Consider the following 17231-nt stretch of genomic DNA (forward strand, 5'->3'; position numbering starts at 1 on the left):
GGGGGGGGGAGAGAGATCGCTTTCCAACTCACTATTTCCTTGTTTATACATCTAAGAATTTATACCCTTGTTGCCACAAGCATCACACTGGAAGCTCAGGTTGAGTTGCTTGTCCATTATGACCCCTAAATCCTTTTCAGAGTCACCACTTTCCAGGATACAATCCCCCATTCTGTAGGTATGGCCTGCATTCTTTGATCCTAGATATGACCATGCATATGACTGTACTAAGGAGAAGAGGCTGGATTGTGGGGCTAAACTATGTCAGTGGAGTGATGAATCTTGCCTAGTACCATAACATTGATACGTCAGAGTTGTTGCTGGGTAGGCTAGGATGATAAGGCTACAACACATCAGTTACTGGTCAGTGATCTTCCCTGGTCATCCAGATGCCTTTGCTAATCTTACCTTTTGATTTTTTTTTGTTTTGTTTTGTTTTTTAAATTACAGAATTCAATTAAATTTGATTATTTTTCTTTTTAGTATATAAGAAGAGTCTTGGAGATGACCTCAGTTCTGACACCTCTGGTGACTTCAGAAAAGCCCTATTAACTCTAGCAGATGTAAGTTCCGTCAACTGACAATCAACATCATTACTGTACAGAATTGACATTTAGATCTTGAAATTGTAAATATCAGCAGTCATAGTGAATCCTCTGACAACTGATACAGTACTTCTAGGGTGTGCATAGCTTTGCTTATTTAAACTTAAGGTAAGCGAGTGGCATGGTAGGTTAGAGTACTGATATTTCCCCTCTAGAGATTGAAGTTCCTATCTGGACTTTTCGGTTGAGATGGATTTGGTCTTCTCTTATCCTTGTCTACTTTTATACCACTTGCAGCCCCATAGTTTTATCACAAGTAACCATAACTGGCATTCTCTTCTTGGACTCTTTGTACTATAGCAGTTGGGATGTTGCAGATCAGGCTTGAGGAGTTGCACATTGAAGCCAATGCGCAATTCATGCTGTGGCGTGGCTATGGCCTTTGCTGTTGCATGATCCATTCAGGAGTACTAAATCCAAAGTTTGACGGGTCAGCCTCTGTCCTATTCCCATAAGAAGCAGAATGATGCAGTTTCCCTCATTCATCACTCTCCTATTGGACCCCAGCATTGTTGAACATAATGAGGGGGAGTCACCGCTCCAGGCTTGGTCAGGTAAAGAGGAGAAATAGCAGGAGTGGTGGCTTTGGCCTTAGACCACACGTGGAGGCCCCAAATGCTCATACTCTGCCTTCCCCCCGCAATGCTATTAATGACACTGTCAGACTAATTTGGGGTGTAAAAGGATGCTGGCAAGAGCTATCACAATCTAAAATAATTATTCTTGGGTGGTGACTGGGAGAAGGTGCCTGTATTTGAGACTTTCAAATTCTGCACCTTTATGGGCTTTAAACTTCATTTCTCTTTATTGCAGGGCAGAAGAGATGAAAATATAAAAGTGGATGAACATCTTGCAAAGAAGGACGCACAGGTACAGCGAAGCAAACCAATGACTGAACAAAGCTGCGTTTGGCATGTAGATATAAAGTGTTCCCTATTGCAATACAAAATTAGCTGCTAATCGGCATCTTACAGGGATGGATCATACCCAAGAAATTCAGAGCTTTGAACACCCCAAAGTTGAAATGGAGTGGGCAGGGAGATCATGAGATTAGGCTTTTCCCCCTACTCCTTCCTATCACTGGCATTAGTTTTCTATATGTAATCCAGTCTAGAGTACCCAGTTTCCCAATTTCCAACAATGCATTGTTAAACTGCTATAGTCACCTTTGAAGTGTAAGTATTACCATTTTATCTGTGGTGAGAGTGAACATGAACATGGGTTTCTTTGAGGGTTTTTTTTTAAATGGCCTATGGGGAAAGTTTTTTCATTTTAGTTAGACTTCCCATTAACAGTGTAGAACTTTGGATTGCCCTTCTCCTTGTTGCCACCATGTGAGGTGCAAAATTTGGGCCCAGCAATCCTGGGCCAACACACTGCAAGTGCAGCTCATGATGCTCTCAAAACCTGCCTGGGGCTGGTATGTGAGTGGTGCTGATGGGATCTATAAAACACCATCCCCAGTTTGGCCAGTGGGAGGATTATAGTGAAGCCTCTGTCTGAAGAAGACACCACAGCCACTGATGCCCTTGAGTGGAATGGATGGCCGGGAAAGCTCCAAGGAACCCCCATTCCTGAATAAGACACGTTGTTTACAAAGTCCTATTTGTATTTGATGCATTGGAATTAACGCTAACATTCACTTTGATGAATTGCATCTTTTAGAAAGCAAATGTTTCCATGCTGTCATATTCCTGGAAATAGCTTCTCATTTTGAGACATTTAAGGGAGTCATATTTTTCCACAGTATAAGATGGTCCAGTGTAGCTCAATAGACAGGCAAGTTCTGCTTTTTATGACTACTCTCTCTCTCTCGAACTAGTTCAATTTTCCAGGCTTGAGTTTCAGCAGCTCATGACAGCAACACTATGGCACTGCAATGAAGTCCATTGCATCGCCCAGGTTCAGAATCCTGTCTTCAGAAAACTTACTGAAAATGCAGAGACTAGTTTGCAGTGGCACGGCTCAACATTCTTCTTTTGAGGTCTAGTCTAGTGGCCACAGTGATGTCCTTTCTTTCCTTGTAATAGGTTCTCTATAATGCTGGTGAGAAGAAGTGGGGTACAGATGAAGATAAGTTCACTGAAATTCTGTGCCTTAGGAGCATACCACAACTGAAACGAAGTATGAAATTGATTTTTGTACCATTTTTGTGATATTTCTTATTAAATTATGATTGTTTTCTATAGCCAAGCATTTGTATGTGTAATTTGGATTGAGGTGCCACTCATTGTCCCACCATCACTTCCCTGCGTCCATCAGCTTTTGCTAAAGGTTGCAGAATAAAAACCTGAGTGTTTCTAGCTCTCATGGTTGTGAAGATGAGCAGTACTGTATCTATTCACATATGGAAGGCTGCAATTTGAAACAATAGGTCTAAGATGCATGTATTGTCCTTGTTGAGTGTGCCACATATCAGCGTGTGTGTAGATTTTTGAAGTGGGCTCTTCCTGTGCAGTTTTACTCTAAGGTATTTTCATTCCCACTTTTGCAGGAGAAGAGATGGAAAGTTTGATCTTAAACCCAGGCAGCAGGTGGTCTTTTACTTATCCCTGTCTCCAAAGACTGTGTGGATTGAATAGCGTGCTTTAAATGTAATTGTCAGCATGTACAAATGTCATGCAGACTTGGGGACCAAGCAAGCCTCTGATAAGGAAGTAATTGTTTGCTATTTTGTGAATCACTGAATGCATCTTTGCCTTATGACTAATGGAATGTGCTGCATGAGACACCCTCTTTTCTTTATGGGGAAAAAAAACAAAAACCCAGCGATCGTGAAAGCCTTCAGTGGATAAAATTTGTCTCCACCCACTCAATATATCCGAGTGTCTTAATTTTATGATTATTAAAGCAAGACAATTGGGTAAATGGGCTAACTGAAGCAGGGTCTGACATGCTGCATTAAAGAATAGAGGCCAATTGCCTTTAGAGAGAAAGTGGTGTATGTTAAAATGATGGCACTTGAAGGTGGTTTATTCCTTAATATTTTTACATATATACCTTGATTGGCTTAGAATGATGGCACTGTTGCTCTCATCGTATGGTATGTGTTCATCAAAGGGCTGCTTCAAATAATATTGAAGGTAGTGGAAAGACTCCCATTAATTTCACTAAGGTTTGGATCAGACCCCAAATGGAGCCTGACACATGAGAACACTGAGTAATTTCCTTGTGATATATGTATCAACAAACTGTTTATCTTTTTAGCATTTGATGAATACAGGAACCTCAGCAAGAAGACGATTGAAGAAAGTATACAGAGTGAAATGTCAGGGCATTTTGAGGATTTACTCTTAGCCATTGGTAAGATTCTTGGGGGACAGGTGGGGAGGCATGGCTGAAAACAAGCTGTGCCTTTTTTAAAAAAAGTAGGATAGGTAAAATATTAGTCAGAATACCTTTGATTTACAGTGACTTTAATTCTTGCTTTTAGTGATAAGCAGTATCACTGCAGTAAGTATTGGTAACACTGACTTAGGTTTACAAAAAGAGGAGAGCTTGTTAGTTCTGTAGCTTATGTTCAGCTGTGTTGGTGTTACAATTAGTACAGTGGTAGCATCTAGCAGCCCTAATCCTGCACCAGGACTGCTTTGTGCTAAGTCCTATAGACCAGGCACCCCCTCCATCATTTATACTGACTCTAGGCAAGTTCCAAAAAACCCTCCACCATACTTTGGTGACCCATCCCCGACTTCAGCCACCCATAGTGCTGAACCATTTCTGTAGCACTATGGGGTATTTTACTTTCAGGGCAGGCCTGAGGGTTCTATAAAGTCGTGTTGTTCTTAACAATAAAAATGCTTTAATTAAATATCTATAGATTCACTCTTCATATAAGTGGGTGCATCTCTCATGGGAGTGAGTGTGTAAAATGTATGTAGTTTACCAGCCTGGGGAATCAGCAGGAAGAGAACTGCAAAGTGAATGCAGAATTGGCCAGGTGCATATGTGTATATACCTGACTTGTGCATGCATGTCAGGCATTAACCGGTACAAGGCTGGTGCATGCAATTGCATTTACAGTAACTCCTTGCTTAGCGTTGTAGTTATGTTCCTGAAAAATGCAACTTTAAGCAGAACAATGTTAAGTGAATCCAGTTTTCCCCATAAGAATTAATGTAAATTGGGGGTGAGGGGGAGGGGCGGTTAAGTTCCAGGGAAATTTTTTTCACCAGACAAGTCTGTCATCTAAATGATGAACTAGCACTTGGCTGAGCCCTCAAGGGTTAATGCATTGTTGTTAATGCTACCTCACACTCTACAAGGCAGCACAAATGGAGGGAGGCAAGACAGAGCTCCCTCCATCCTGAGCCCTGTCGTGTCCATCCCCCCCACACACACTGTATGGAGAAGGGGTGAGCGGGGGGAGGGAGACACCCTGACATTAGCACCCCTCTTCTCTTCTCCTTCCCCCCCCCCCCCCCCAGAAAGCAGGAAGTTCCCAGGAGCAGCTCCAAGGTAGAGGGCAGGAGCAGCACATGGCAGTGGGGGGAGGGACAGCTGAACTGCCTGGCAATTGATAGCCTGCTGGGCGGCTGCCACACAGGGAATGTAGGGGAGCAGGGAGCTGATTGGGGGGGGGGTGAAGGGGGGCTGCCAGTCCACCCTCAAGTCCCCACCAGCTAGCTCCAACAGGCTGCTCTTTCTGCAAGCAGTGGACAAAGCAGGCAGCTGCCAAACAATGTTATAAGAGAGCATTGCACAACTTTAAATAAGCATGTTCTCTAATTGATCAGCAACGTAATAACATTAACTGGGAGGACGTTAAGTGAGGAGTTACTGTACCTAGCTTTGAAAATCTGGCCATACATGTCCTGTCCATTTATAGTGAGGGCTTGTAAGCCAAAGAAAGCTGTATGGTGGTATTGTTGTAGTTTAAGTGGCCTGCTCTAACTCTCAACTTTTCTTTTAATAGTTCAATGTGTGAATAACACTCCTGCATTCTTTGCTGAAAGGCTGCACCAATCTTTGAAGGTAGGTTTTCAGCTTCCATACCCATTCTTGAACTCTTGTATATCTTTAAGAGAATCTTAGGTTTCTAAGAGTGATGTCTGTAAATATAAACACAGGACTGGTCCCTTACCACAGATAATTCTTGGAGTCCGGTTAAGTGGGGAAGAGAATACCATTTCTAGATGTAGATGCTGGTTTTAGCCTAACTTGCATAATGGTTTTATATGGTGTATTGTACTAGACAGCTCTCTTCTGTTTTATCAGGGTGCTGGAACTGATGAGTTCACTCTTAATAGAATCATGGTTTCCAGATCAGAAATTGACCTGTTGGATATTCGAGCTGAATATAAGAAGCATTATGGCTGCTCCTTGCATGCTGCTATAAAAGTAAGAATTATTGTAATGAACTATTTTTACATATTGGAACAACGTTATGTAACAAATGTGCTCATGGAATAGAACATTTTCAATATTTTTTTTTCTCTATTTGAGGTATATATATAAAAGCTTTATTTGGAAGTGTCAAATCTAGTTAAGTGGGGGTAAGCAAGGAGGTGTTAGTAGAGGAGTTTGAAGAGGAGAGGGGTATAGCTTTAGCATCTGTGTTCTGGACAAAATGGAGTAAAATGGCAATTGAGTAGGTCAGACCAGGTGGCTGGAGGCAGGAGATGACTAGGAAATAAACAAGAATGTGAGCTATTGTGCCAGATGTATCTTCTTTCTACACAATGTACCAAACAAGACTCGATCAAGTTATTTGGGAGGTGGAGTCCAAGGTGATTAGGAGGAAGATTGGGAGAGGGGGTATAATTGACAAGGGAATGGGGTGGAAAGGAAGTGGGGCATTTTGGGTGGAAAAATAAGACTTTGTTTTGGTCATCTCGAGCCTGCAATGGGCAAGCTGGGATGATCTCAGACGGTGAGCAATGCATGTTCAGAGATTTGTGAACCATTAGCTTAGCTTGCTGACTCCACGTGAGGACGAAGTGAACAGGTATAGATGGAGAAGATGAAGTAACCAGTGACCACTGCAGGATACCAGGGAAGGGGGACTGGGTGCTCCTAGGTGCTCAATATATTATAACGGCAGAACTGCACCACACTGTCTGATACCCAGAATGTTTGGAACTGCCTAGCTTTAGTAAGAGGACATTAACATTAAGAGAATCATTTAATCCTGTTTTAAAGTGGAATTTAAAAATTTATAAAAGGCAGGTGTAGGACCTTGTTTCTGATGTTGTACTGCCTCTTGCAGTGACACTTCCCACAGCTGACCTGCACCAGGCAAGCATTACACCCTAGTACTAGTTTTGTGGTATGGTAGCTAATTTTCATAGTCTCAGAAGCAGATCAGGGACCATTATTAGCTATTTGAAACAGGATAGTTGTGTAAGTCCAAGGTGATGCCAAGTGCTTAATGTCTCTTTGTTTAGAGATAGTTGTTCATTTTAAATAACGTTGAACACACTAGTTTAGTTCTTAAAGTTCTGTTCCTACAACACTGACTGTAATTTCCTTCTCTTTCCAATGACTTATTAATTCAACCTTTTTCAGCTTCCATTAAAGTGGGAGTGGTTTTCCCCCCAGAAATGTCACTCAGTCCTTCTCAGAGATCCTCTCTCGGCTCAATGCTTTAAGTCCAGCAAGTAGCTTCCAACACTTCTCAAATTTCTGAGGTTGGGAGATTATTCCTTTTTTTTTTTTTTTTTTTTTTTCTTTTTTAAAGTACACTTCTTTGGATTAAATAGTCTTTTGAGTGATCTTTTCTGTCAGCCTCTTTCATAAATTGATGCACAACGTTTCGTTGCTAGAGGTGGAACTGATGTGATGAGCCCTGTTCCATACGTAGCTCTGAATTGCACAGAGCTGATCATCACAACTAACTGCACCATAGAGTTTTTATTTATTCTTTTTTAGGATAAAACCTAGAGTTCCATACAAAATCAGTGGGTGCCTGAGGCTCTTTCTTGATTAGGAAAAGAGCTAGCTAAGTCCGCTCTTTCCTTTCCTAGTGTAGATGCAGGGTAAGGCCTTGTTGCTTGTTTCATCTGGTGGAAATTGTAGTCTAAATTATCCTACAGCTGCACTGGGGAAAATGATAGCATTTAGGTTGGTCTTAGCTAAAGTGTGTGCTAAACCTGTCTGCTTTGCTTAGTTCAGGCAAAGCATGAGTTCTGCAAACCTACATGGGATTCCATTTTTGGCCGGTCAGCTGGTACTGATCACTGAATGGGCCAGAGCCCTTTAAACTATCAACTTGTTTATAACTTAATTCCTATATTGAGAAACAAATAGAAATGTATGGAATGACATTGCTAATGTCTGTAGAACACAAATGCCAGGACATAGACAAGCTTGTAGGGGAACAACATCTTTCATACCATTTAAATACTAATCCAGCCTTCAAAGAATCTTGTGTCATTGTAACATCATAATGCTACTGTACTCTAGCATCCAAACACTTTGAAAAATGTTATGTATTCTTTCTTTATTACCTGCACTCTGCTGCAGAAGACTCCTCCATAGTCCTAGATTCTTGTCTTCATGAGAAAGTTGGACTGGCTTAACTAACGGTGTCATTCTAACCTATTTAGTTGAATTCATGCAAACCCCTTTTCTGAACACACTTTTTTTAATTTTGGCTTGAGTGGCTTAAAATGATTAGGCATCTGTTTGAACTAAACCAAAATAAACCTGGCTTAAACTGAAATTGATACACACAGCCTTTTACAGCAATTAGTTCAACTAATGCAACTTCCTGTAGTCAACATTTTCTGACCTGCTGTCTACGGACAAGCTTCTAAATCTGCATTTAGGTTCAAAAGTGAAAATTGCCTGACTTTCAGAATGACCAACCACTGTAGTTCCCTGTGATACTGGAAAGTGAGATCACACGTTTAAGAGACTAAATGTAGATTTGTGGTACCTAACTTTAGGCGCTGGGGTTTGAAGGTGTTGGATTTTGTTTGTGGTTAAACAGTTTTCACTCAGCTACTTTCTGCCTGTCTTTGAGTACTGGTTTAGAACTCGGTGGACCAATTGAGTCATTAATTTACATGGGTTAATTTAGAACTTAAACTTGCCCATTGATTTAAATCAGGTTGAGGCTTTGTAAAAAAAACTTAAATTTGTGCCACTGCAAATGTAGATTAAAATTTTATAACAAACTACGTTGTAAGTTGTAGTGGAAGGGTGGTTTTTGTTAATACTGCTGCTGGAAGGCTCTTATGACTTCTAGAGGCAGGCAACAGTACTGAAAACTGAGGCCGTAATCCTGCAGACACTTCACTGTGTAACTTCAGTCACAAATAGTCCCGGTGACTGCAGTGGGACTGCTTGCACTCAGAGTTAAGCCTGTGCAAGGGTGTTTGTAGTATAGAGGGCTAATGAAGACTTTAACATCAGGGCCACCCAAAGGGTGGGGCAAGTGGGGCAATTTGCCCTGGGCTGTGGGGCCCCCACGAGAGTTTTTCAGGGGCCCTGGAGCGGGGTCCTTCACTCACTCTGGGATCCCCAGAAAACTCTCGCAGAGCCCAGGCCCCCAGAGCTTCTTCCGCTCCGGGTCTTTGGCAGCAGAGGGTCCTTCCACTCCAGGACCCGCCGCCGAAGTGCCAGGTATTTGGCGGCAGGGGGGCCCCCTGCTGTCGAAGACCCCAGGCCCCCTGAATCCTCTGGGCTGCCCTGTTTAGCATAAGTCTGTCACTTCAAAACAAAATTGTTCGTTGTTAATGCACAGTTGACTTTCAAAACATAACAAAGTTATTGTCCTCTTTTTTTAATATACACATGCTGCCAAAATTTCCAAATAGCCTGAAATCTGTGTTTAAGCACCTAAGCGATTTTAAAAGCACAAATCCAGTGATTTCAAATTACTACCCCCCTGATGGAGGAGTACAGTCTCGTAAAGCATTTCAGCTTTCTGGACCTATGGAAGTTCACTCTATCAGAAGGTGGTTGTGGTTGTAAATGTAGCACAGGCTATTACGGAAGTTACTGAGGCCCTGGTCTTGTCTTTTTTTAACCACAGATGTGCATTTAAGTGGGAGCCTTTCTACTAGGACAGGGGCGGGCAAACTTTTTGGTCTGAGGGCCACATCGGGTTTTGGAAATTGTATGGAGGGCTGGTTCGGGGAGGGGGTTGTGGCCCAGCCCCCACCTCCTATCTTGCCCCCACCAGGACTCCTGCCCTGTCCCCGCCACCCCATCCAACCCCTCCTCTCATTCCTGACGGCATGCCCCCCTGGAACCCCTTCCCCATCCAACCACCTCTTATCCCTGTCCCCTGACTGCCCCCTGCTGCCCCATCCAACCCGCCCCTCCTTTCTGACTGCTCCCCTGAGACCCCTGCCCCCATTCAACCCCCTATTCCAACTGCCCCAACCCCTATCCGCACCCCCATCCCCTGACCACCACCCCAAACTCCCTGCCCTCTATCCAACCCCCCGCCCGCTCCATGCCCCCTTACCGCGCTGCCTAGAGCACCGGTGGCTGACGGCGCTACAGCCACACCGCCCAGCTGGAGCCGGGTGATGCTGCCAGCACAGAGCACCGGGTCAGGCCCTAGGAGCTCACAGCCCTGCCACCCAGAGCATTGTGCCGACTGCGGAGCGAGCAAGCTGAGGCTGCGGGGGAGGGGGCTAGTCTCCCAGGCCAGAGGCTGGGGGCCTGGGCAGGATGGTCCCGCAGGTCAGATGTGGCCCCCAGGCTGTAGTTTGCCCACCCCCGTACTAGGAAGTTCAACGTAAATCTGAAATGTTACGTAGGAAACTAAAGCCAGTACCGAACATACTCTTCAGCAATTTAAAGTTATAAAATGGGGAAAGTAAAACTAGCAGCAAGTCTGATGTATGTTTTTAATTTTGTAAAATCATGATTTTTTTTATCAACACTGGTTCAGTATTTTACTGCAATCATGATGAATTAAATCTTCTCCCAGTCAAGAAAATGGGAGTTCAGTTATTCATTTCAGTAGGAGGATCAAGTATCTTGTTGGCCCAAAAAACGGGGGGCGGGGAGGGGGGGGAGTGTGGAGAAATCCTTTTCAAAATAGCAAATGATGCGTAAGGTGATCATCACTAATGTCACTTATTTTATTTTTTTTTCTCTGCACAGTCTGATACCTCTGGGGACTACGAGACCACACTACTGAGGATCTGTGGTGGGGATGACTGAAAGTAAATTCATAAGGAGCGCCATGCTATTGCTTTTCTGCTACCTACAGTAATGCTTCTTGTGAAGCTTTTTAAACATTTAAGCAATTGTAAAACTGCAACATGCTGACTGCTTTCTCATCAAGTATCCTAATAAACAGATGTTTGTTTTTAGTGCATCTCTTCAGGCTGTTATCTAACCACCTGCTGGCATCTGGATAAACTGTGCTTAGACTATCAGAAGCCAGATCTTCCAGCTATACATAGTGTTCCCCTGTAAGCTAAGTCTGTCTGGAAACAGTTGCTGTCTTTCTACAGCTGTACAGCATCAGAAAAAGTGATATTACTGTAGGGTGGTGGCAGAATACAAACTAATGGAAGGTCAAGTTGATAGTTACAAAGGCTGTGTTTGGTAGTTTGCATTGGTGGACTGATGATGTAAACACTGGATTCTTCTCCAATGAAGTTGTTCCAAAGAGAACCATTTATTTTTATATATTTTAGGGCTGTCAATTGCGTTTAATGCATGCAATTAACTCAGATTAATCCATTTTAATCACACTGTTAACAATAATAGAACACTAATTGAAATTTATTAAATAGTTTTTGGATGTTTTTCTAAACATTCAAATATATTACTCCTGGGGGAATTCTAAACCACTCCACAATGCAGAATTTTGCAGAATTCCCTGTTTCCGCCGCAGAATTGCTGGCTGCCACTAGGGGCCACTGGACTCTGCAGAGTCCAGCTCACAGTGAGTGGAGCTAGTCTGGCAGGGCTGTAGGCTGCATGCTCTGCTTGATCCTCATTCTCCTGAGGACGGGAGAGGGCCTGGGAGACCCAGCTCTGGCCAAGGGTGAGGAAGAGCAAGGCCATGCCCCCTGCTGGCAGGACAGTAAAGTGTGTGTGGGGGAGACTCTAGGGGTGTAAGTATCTGGGCTCTGGGGGCCCCAACACAGCCCCCTCCAACTGGAATCAGGTTGTCATAGGGGTTTCTTTAATTGTCTACTCCCGGGGGAATCTTCTTTGCTCTTGTCTGTATTGTTGACCTGCTCGTTGACAAGTATTTTGAAATAAATTACTAAAATAATTGGAACTGGAGTGATTATGTTGTGGTGTTTTGAGAAACCAAATGTGCAGAATTTTAAAATTGTATGCAGAATTTAATTTTTTGGCCCAGAATTCTCCCAGGAGTAAATGTATTGATTTCAATTACCACACAGACTAGAAAGTGTACAGTGCTCACTTTCTGTTTTTTATTACAAATATATGCACTGTAAAAATTATAAACAAAAGAAATAGTATTTTTCAATTCACCTCAAACAAGTACTGTCGTGCAATCTATTGTGAAAGCACAACTTACAAATGTAGATATTTTTTTGTTAAATAACTGCACTCAAAAACCAAACAAAGTCAGACTTCAGAGCCTACAAGTCCATTCAGTCCTACTTCTTGTTCAGCCAATCGCTCAGACAGACATGTTTGTTTACATTGATGGGAGATAATGCTGCCTGCTTCTTATTTAAATAGTTGCAACAAACAAACAAATCAGGCGTATGTAGCCTGAGACTATGGAGACAAAATTTGATAAGCAATGCAATTTGCATTAGTGTGATCAGAGAGGGCTCAGACAAATCAGAGGCAGGTAGCACTACTGCACAGAACTGACCTCTCATCTGCCTGCTGAAGGCTATCCCATTTGGGAGAAAGATAGGTGGACTGGGAGAAATCCCTTTGCACCTTGATCTGTATAATCATGATGGACAGACAAATTCAGGGAGGCCATCTTCTAAATATCATATTAGTTGTACTACACAGAGCTCATGTACATTCCTGGCCAAATAAATAGGTTAGAGCCTATATAAGGGACATTTCAGATGAGAAAACTGAAATTGGTCATTTCAAAACATTCTTAAAATCACAACTGGTAAACAGAAGTGAAACTGGAACTGCAGTTGGACTGACCCTGCTAGGGCAGACTACGGCAACTGGTTTCTTCTCTCAAAACCAGAAATAGAAGTGCAGCCACTGGGATTCACTTCCTTAATCCTTACTGTGATGGTTAAGGATGAACAGTTGTTGCTGTGTGTGGTTTTGTTTGTTTGTTTTTTGGAGTTTTTGCTAGTTCCCATTGGCTGTTGACTTAGTGCAGTTTTATGCAGTTTCCACAAGGTGGCAGGGTCAGTTAATTGGGACCTATTATAAGCAGAATTGGGTTTTTTTAAGAAGTTTTTTAATTTTTTGAGTCGTGGGGTCTGAGGCCTTTTTTTGTCAGCGGTGACTTCAACACAAACTTATAGTTTACAAATGGTTGTAGGAGTGGTTTTAGTGATGGACTGGTTTCAGTGTATATGCATGTCATTAGAATTTTAGAATCCTATCCCCAATCCTGTTCAATTAAGAAAACACACTCAACTTTTTGGCCTGGCCACTTGACCCATCCTGTGTTCCAATTTTTTGTCCCACACTGTGATATGGTTCTACATGGGAATGTGCCACATTAAGGCAACAGACCACGGAGGATGGAGAGAGTGAGGATTACATTACTTAATAATGTAAGTGCGCACCTTTATTTTAATATTTTAACATGTAAGTTAATGTATGCAGCAAAACTCAAACTATTAAAAAAAAAAAAAAAAAAAAAAAAAGGGGGGGGGGGGGAATTTGTATGAACACCCGCACTCCCTTCCCTCTGAAATGGGTTGGCTTGTTTAGAAAGGCAGTGCCGCTTTTTTCCCCCTTCCTCCTCTTGTGAGACTTGGCAACACTGACTGGGAGCCAACTTTCCTACATCAGAATGGTAGGATTACATAGCATGGTTCAAAAATCTTAAGTAATTACACTATAGCTGTCGTATCTATAAGATACTGGTTTTTAGCAAATTCCTGTTGTGGTCTAAAACCTTGTTCAACTGTAGAGATTTTCTAATTCATCTAACCCTGGACACTTTGGACAGTCCTAAACAACACTTAATGTGAAAAGTTCTTATCACCTGTCCTTCAGGCTTCAAGCCTAGCATGGTCATGCTAGTATACATTACCGTAGGAACTGGAGTACAAGAAGACTTAATTTTGGAAGTATCCTTTTTGGCATACTTAAACTCCCTAGCATCACAAGACCAAGCTACAGGATGATGATTTTATGGTCCAGTTACTGGACTGGGAATCAGGAGATCACTTAATCTGTACCTCACTTTCCTTTCTGTGCACTGGGGAGTGATAGCTTCACAACATTCCTGTGAGATAAGTTGTTTGCAGAGCATATGGAGATCCTGAGATGGAAGGTGTAATATGTACATGAAGCATGCTGTTAACTTCCTATCAGGGTCAGCCCAATCAGTGTGCAGTAAATGTATGTACTGCACGACATGTTACCATGAATGGGCCTTTTGGATGAGCTAAACACCAGACAGTCTGTGGATGCTGTATATCATGGCATGCTTTAAAATAATGCTTAGCTTTTGGTGTTCACTTAGATTTGAACTTGTCTCATATTCCCCATGTCTAAGTAACTTTGACCACTGATTGTCTGATAACAGAAAAATTATTTCTAAGTTCTTTCATTAAATTGTATGTATTTTCTAGTACTTTGGCAACTTGACCCAGTTCTTGTTTTTTCAGCTGCAACATTTTGGACACTACATTTATTTCTTCCAGAATTTTCGTCTGAAAAACAATCAAGAACTACACTGAAGCTTTCTAAACATTTACATAAAGATGAAGTTTTGTCTCACTCTTTGGGTTTACTGGTCTTCAGAATACTTTGACCCAAGGCCTTAAGTATAGCTCTGTGGATATCTCAAGGCAACCCAAGGCCAGCATATAGGACAAAGTATTTTCAGAGCTAGGTTGGGTTTGCTTTCAAAAGAAGAAAGCAAAGACTATTGATTAATGCGATGGCCAAAAAAATTACAGAATTTCTCAACTAAATCGTAAAAGTTTTGAAATTCTGTGATTGTTGGTACTGAATTGTTTAACTCTACATGCAAACTGTATGCAGCACAATGCCCATATCCTATTTTTTCAGTCATTCTTGCTTGTACACCAGAATAGATTCCACTTACATTCACAGTACCATTCAGCTCCTTGTCCTTGTCATTTCAATAGTCCTAAACCATTGTCTTCCATGCTCTCGACGACATTCTCAGGATTAGGACTTGATTATCCACTTACTTCATGAAATCCTGGAAAGCTCTCGTTAATATTTATTTTGGCAGGATTCTTTTTCTATGGCAACATACTGAAAACCTTGGCTTATTTGATTGACTTTTAATAAGTCCTGGGTTGTGTTCATTATTGTTGATTTAAAATGGAGAATTCTTGATGTCCTTAATTTCTGTAACCTGGTCTGATAGCAACTATATGATCTTGTTTTGAATTTCTGGGCTGAGGTTTGTTGGGCTGTTTGGCTTCCTTGTGAGTTCTTCAGGAACAGGGGCATATTTGGCCAATAGTTCAACAGTAGACAAAAAGCTATGACTGTTTGGTGGAGCAATCTCCCTTTCCTTATTTTTGATTCAAGATCTTTATCAATGTTACTATGCAAACACCACAGATCAGATACTCAGCAAGCTTCAAAATGGCAATCCAGATGTTGTGAATCACTATTTCTAGATAAATGCTCTCAGTCTTTAATTCCATTTAGCCAGGCCGAGTAATCAGAATTATTTTCCCGATCCCCAAAAAGCCAACAGTGTTGGTAGTAACGTTTGACCAGTACAGGAGAACAGCATAACCAGGTTTGTTTGTTTGTTTTTATTCCAGCCTTTGACACAGTTTCATAAGATGTTGAAAAGCATTGATTTGTCTTAGACTTATGGGAATGGTCCCTCAAGTTGACAAGGGCCATGTTTTACAATAAAACATTTCTGTTCCAAACTCAATTTCAGCACTACATTTTTACTCGTCAGTGGGATTTTTCTCTAAACAACTCAGTTTGAACTTTACTGGACTAAAGAGATCCTTGGTCGTTGTAAGGTATTAACATTTTCATTCTGAACTAAGTCTGCTCTTGAACACCATCAAGTTCAAATGTCTTGTGCTATTAGGATTAAAAACATTTTCAACAGTTGCTGTCATAATTTTCCATGATTTTGCCACTGGTAGTTGAAGCTGTCATGGGCACAGCGGTTGTAGTGACACTTGGCCACAAATTGCTGTTTTCTAAAAACTTTGATATTTGCTCCCTACTCTTCTTTTGTTTCTTGAACTTAGCAGCTCTAGTCAGTTGTTTCAAGGTTTTTAAAATAGTGCATACATTTCTGCCAATACAAAGACATACAGTGCTCACAGGCAGTGAGCAAGTGTGAAGTTTTATAGTGCAGGAATGCTGCAGAAATGATCTCAAGTTGGTAATTTTGACACGAGTCTCCAAAATCTAGCTTGTATGTGATGTCACCATAAGATAAAGCACCCATATTCAAAACCTAACCAACATTTCGTCAGTAAATTTTATCTCATTGAAAATCTGTGCAACAGCAGTTCAGACTTCACATATTAGTAATAAATACACATCATAGCAACCTAAAACGTCTAATTTAGCTTTTTCTGTATCAAACTTTAAGTAGCATGGCACATCCAAAGCGCACACGTACTTAGTCAAAAAGCCCCAGGCTTGAATCACCAGTGTGTTACTCCAGTTTCAACCTAGTGTAACTCTACTGGAACTAAATAAATGGATTTACATGGCTGTAAAAGGGGAGTATGCAATAGGGAATCTTTATAGCTTAACCTACAATTTTGTCCATGGAAGCACTTGCAATGTGAGCACAAACAGCATTTGCTTTGCTTTCACCAGTCCTGTAGCTGGGCACCAAATGCAAACAAGTGTTGTCAGAAATACACAGATTGCTCTTGAAAACTTGGTCTGTGTCACAGAAACCGAAGACTGGGATGCTGCAACCTAATCTACTGAGAGTCATCACCACTCACTCAGATTTGGCCTGGCAGCCCCCTCCCCATGACAGATGGCCAGCGGGGCCAAACCTAAATGACATTTCCAGCCCTGTAAGCCCAGATGCAATGCTATTGAGTTTGGCCCCACCAGCTTTCTGTTGGACTGAGGGGTGGTGGAGTGATGTTGCGACTCTCTGCTTCAGGTGAAGTCATGGAGTGCCGCTCTGTCTGGTTGGGACTCAATACTTTGTGGGCCCAGGCATGACTGCATCACTTGCACCATTGTAGCTAGCCCTTACTGGTATCTAGCTTGTGACGTGCTTTCTTTGAAACAATATTGCTGAATGAAAGTCAATAATTATCTTCCTGGATATCCATGACTGAATATTATGTGTCCATCTTGAGGGACATTATGGGCACTGAAGGGAATAAAGATTAAATGAAACAGAGGAATTCTTAGAAGCCGCTATTCAAGGGGTCAGGATGCATTGATGTTCACTGACATCATTCTCCCTGCCTGTTTAAATGAGTTGTAAACTCTGAATTGAGACAAGTAAAGGGCATCCTCTTCCTTTATTTACAGACATGCTCGCTATAGTGTGAATGGATCATAGTAGGGCTTACTTGT

At 41.9% G+C, this 17231-nt stretch overlaps 1 protein-coding gene across 1 annotated transcript in view; it reads left to right on the forward strand.

Moving 5' to 3' along the window:
* The window catches only part of ANXA3 (annexin A3), a 42656-nt gene extending 30851 nt beyond the window's left edge, over nt 1-11805 (forward strand). Inside the window, exons 7-13 of the mRNA XM_034772135.1 lie at nt 484-563; nt 1419-1475; nt 2636-2729; nt 3813-3908; nt 5521-5579; nt 5823-5945; nt 10671-11805. Coding sequence (XP_034628026.1) covers nt 484-563; nt 1419-1475; nt 2636-2729; nt 3813-3908; nt 5521-5579; nt 5823-5945; nt 10671-10730 — 569 coding nt within the window. The 3' untranslated portion in view covers nt 10731-11805. The remainder of the gene's footprint in view (nt 1-483; nt 564-1418; nt 1476-2635; nt 2730-3812; nt 3909-5520; nt 5580-5822; nt 5946-10670) is intronic.
* Nucleotides 11806-17231: the final 5426 nt, after the last annotated feature.

Source organism: Trachemys scripta, chromosome 5 (assembly GCF_013100865.1).
Source record: "Trachemys scripta elegans isolate TJP31775 chromosome 5, CAS_Tse_1.0, whole genome shotgun sequence".
NCBI classification, from domain to species: domain Eukaryota; kingdom Metazoa; phylum Chordata; order Testudines; family Emydidae; genus Trachemys; species Trachemys scripta.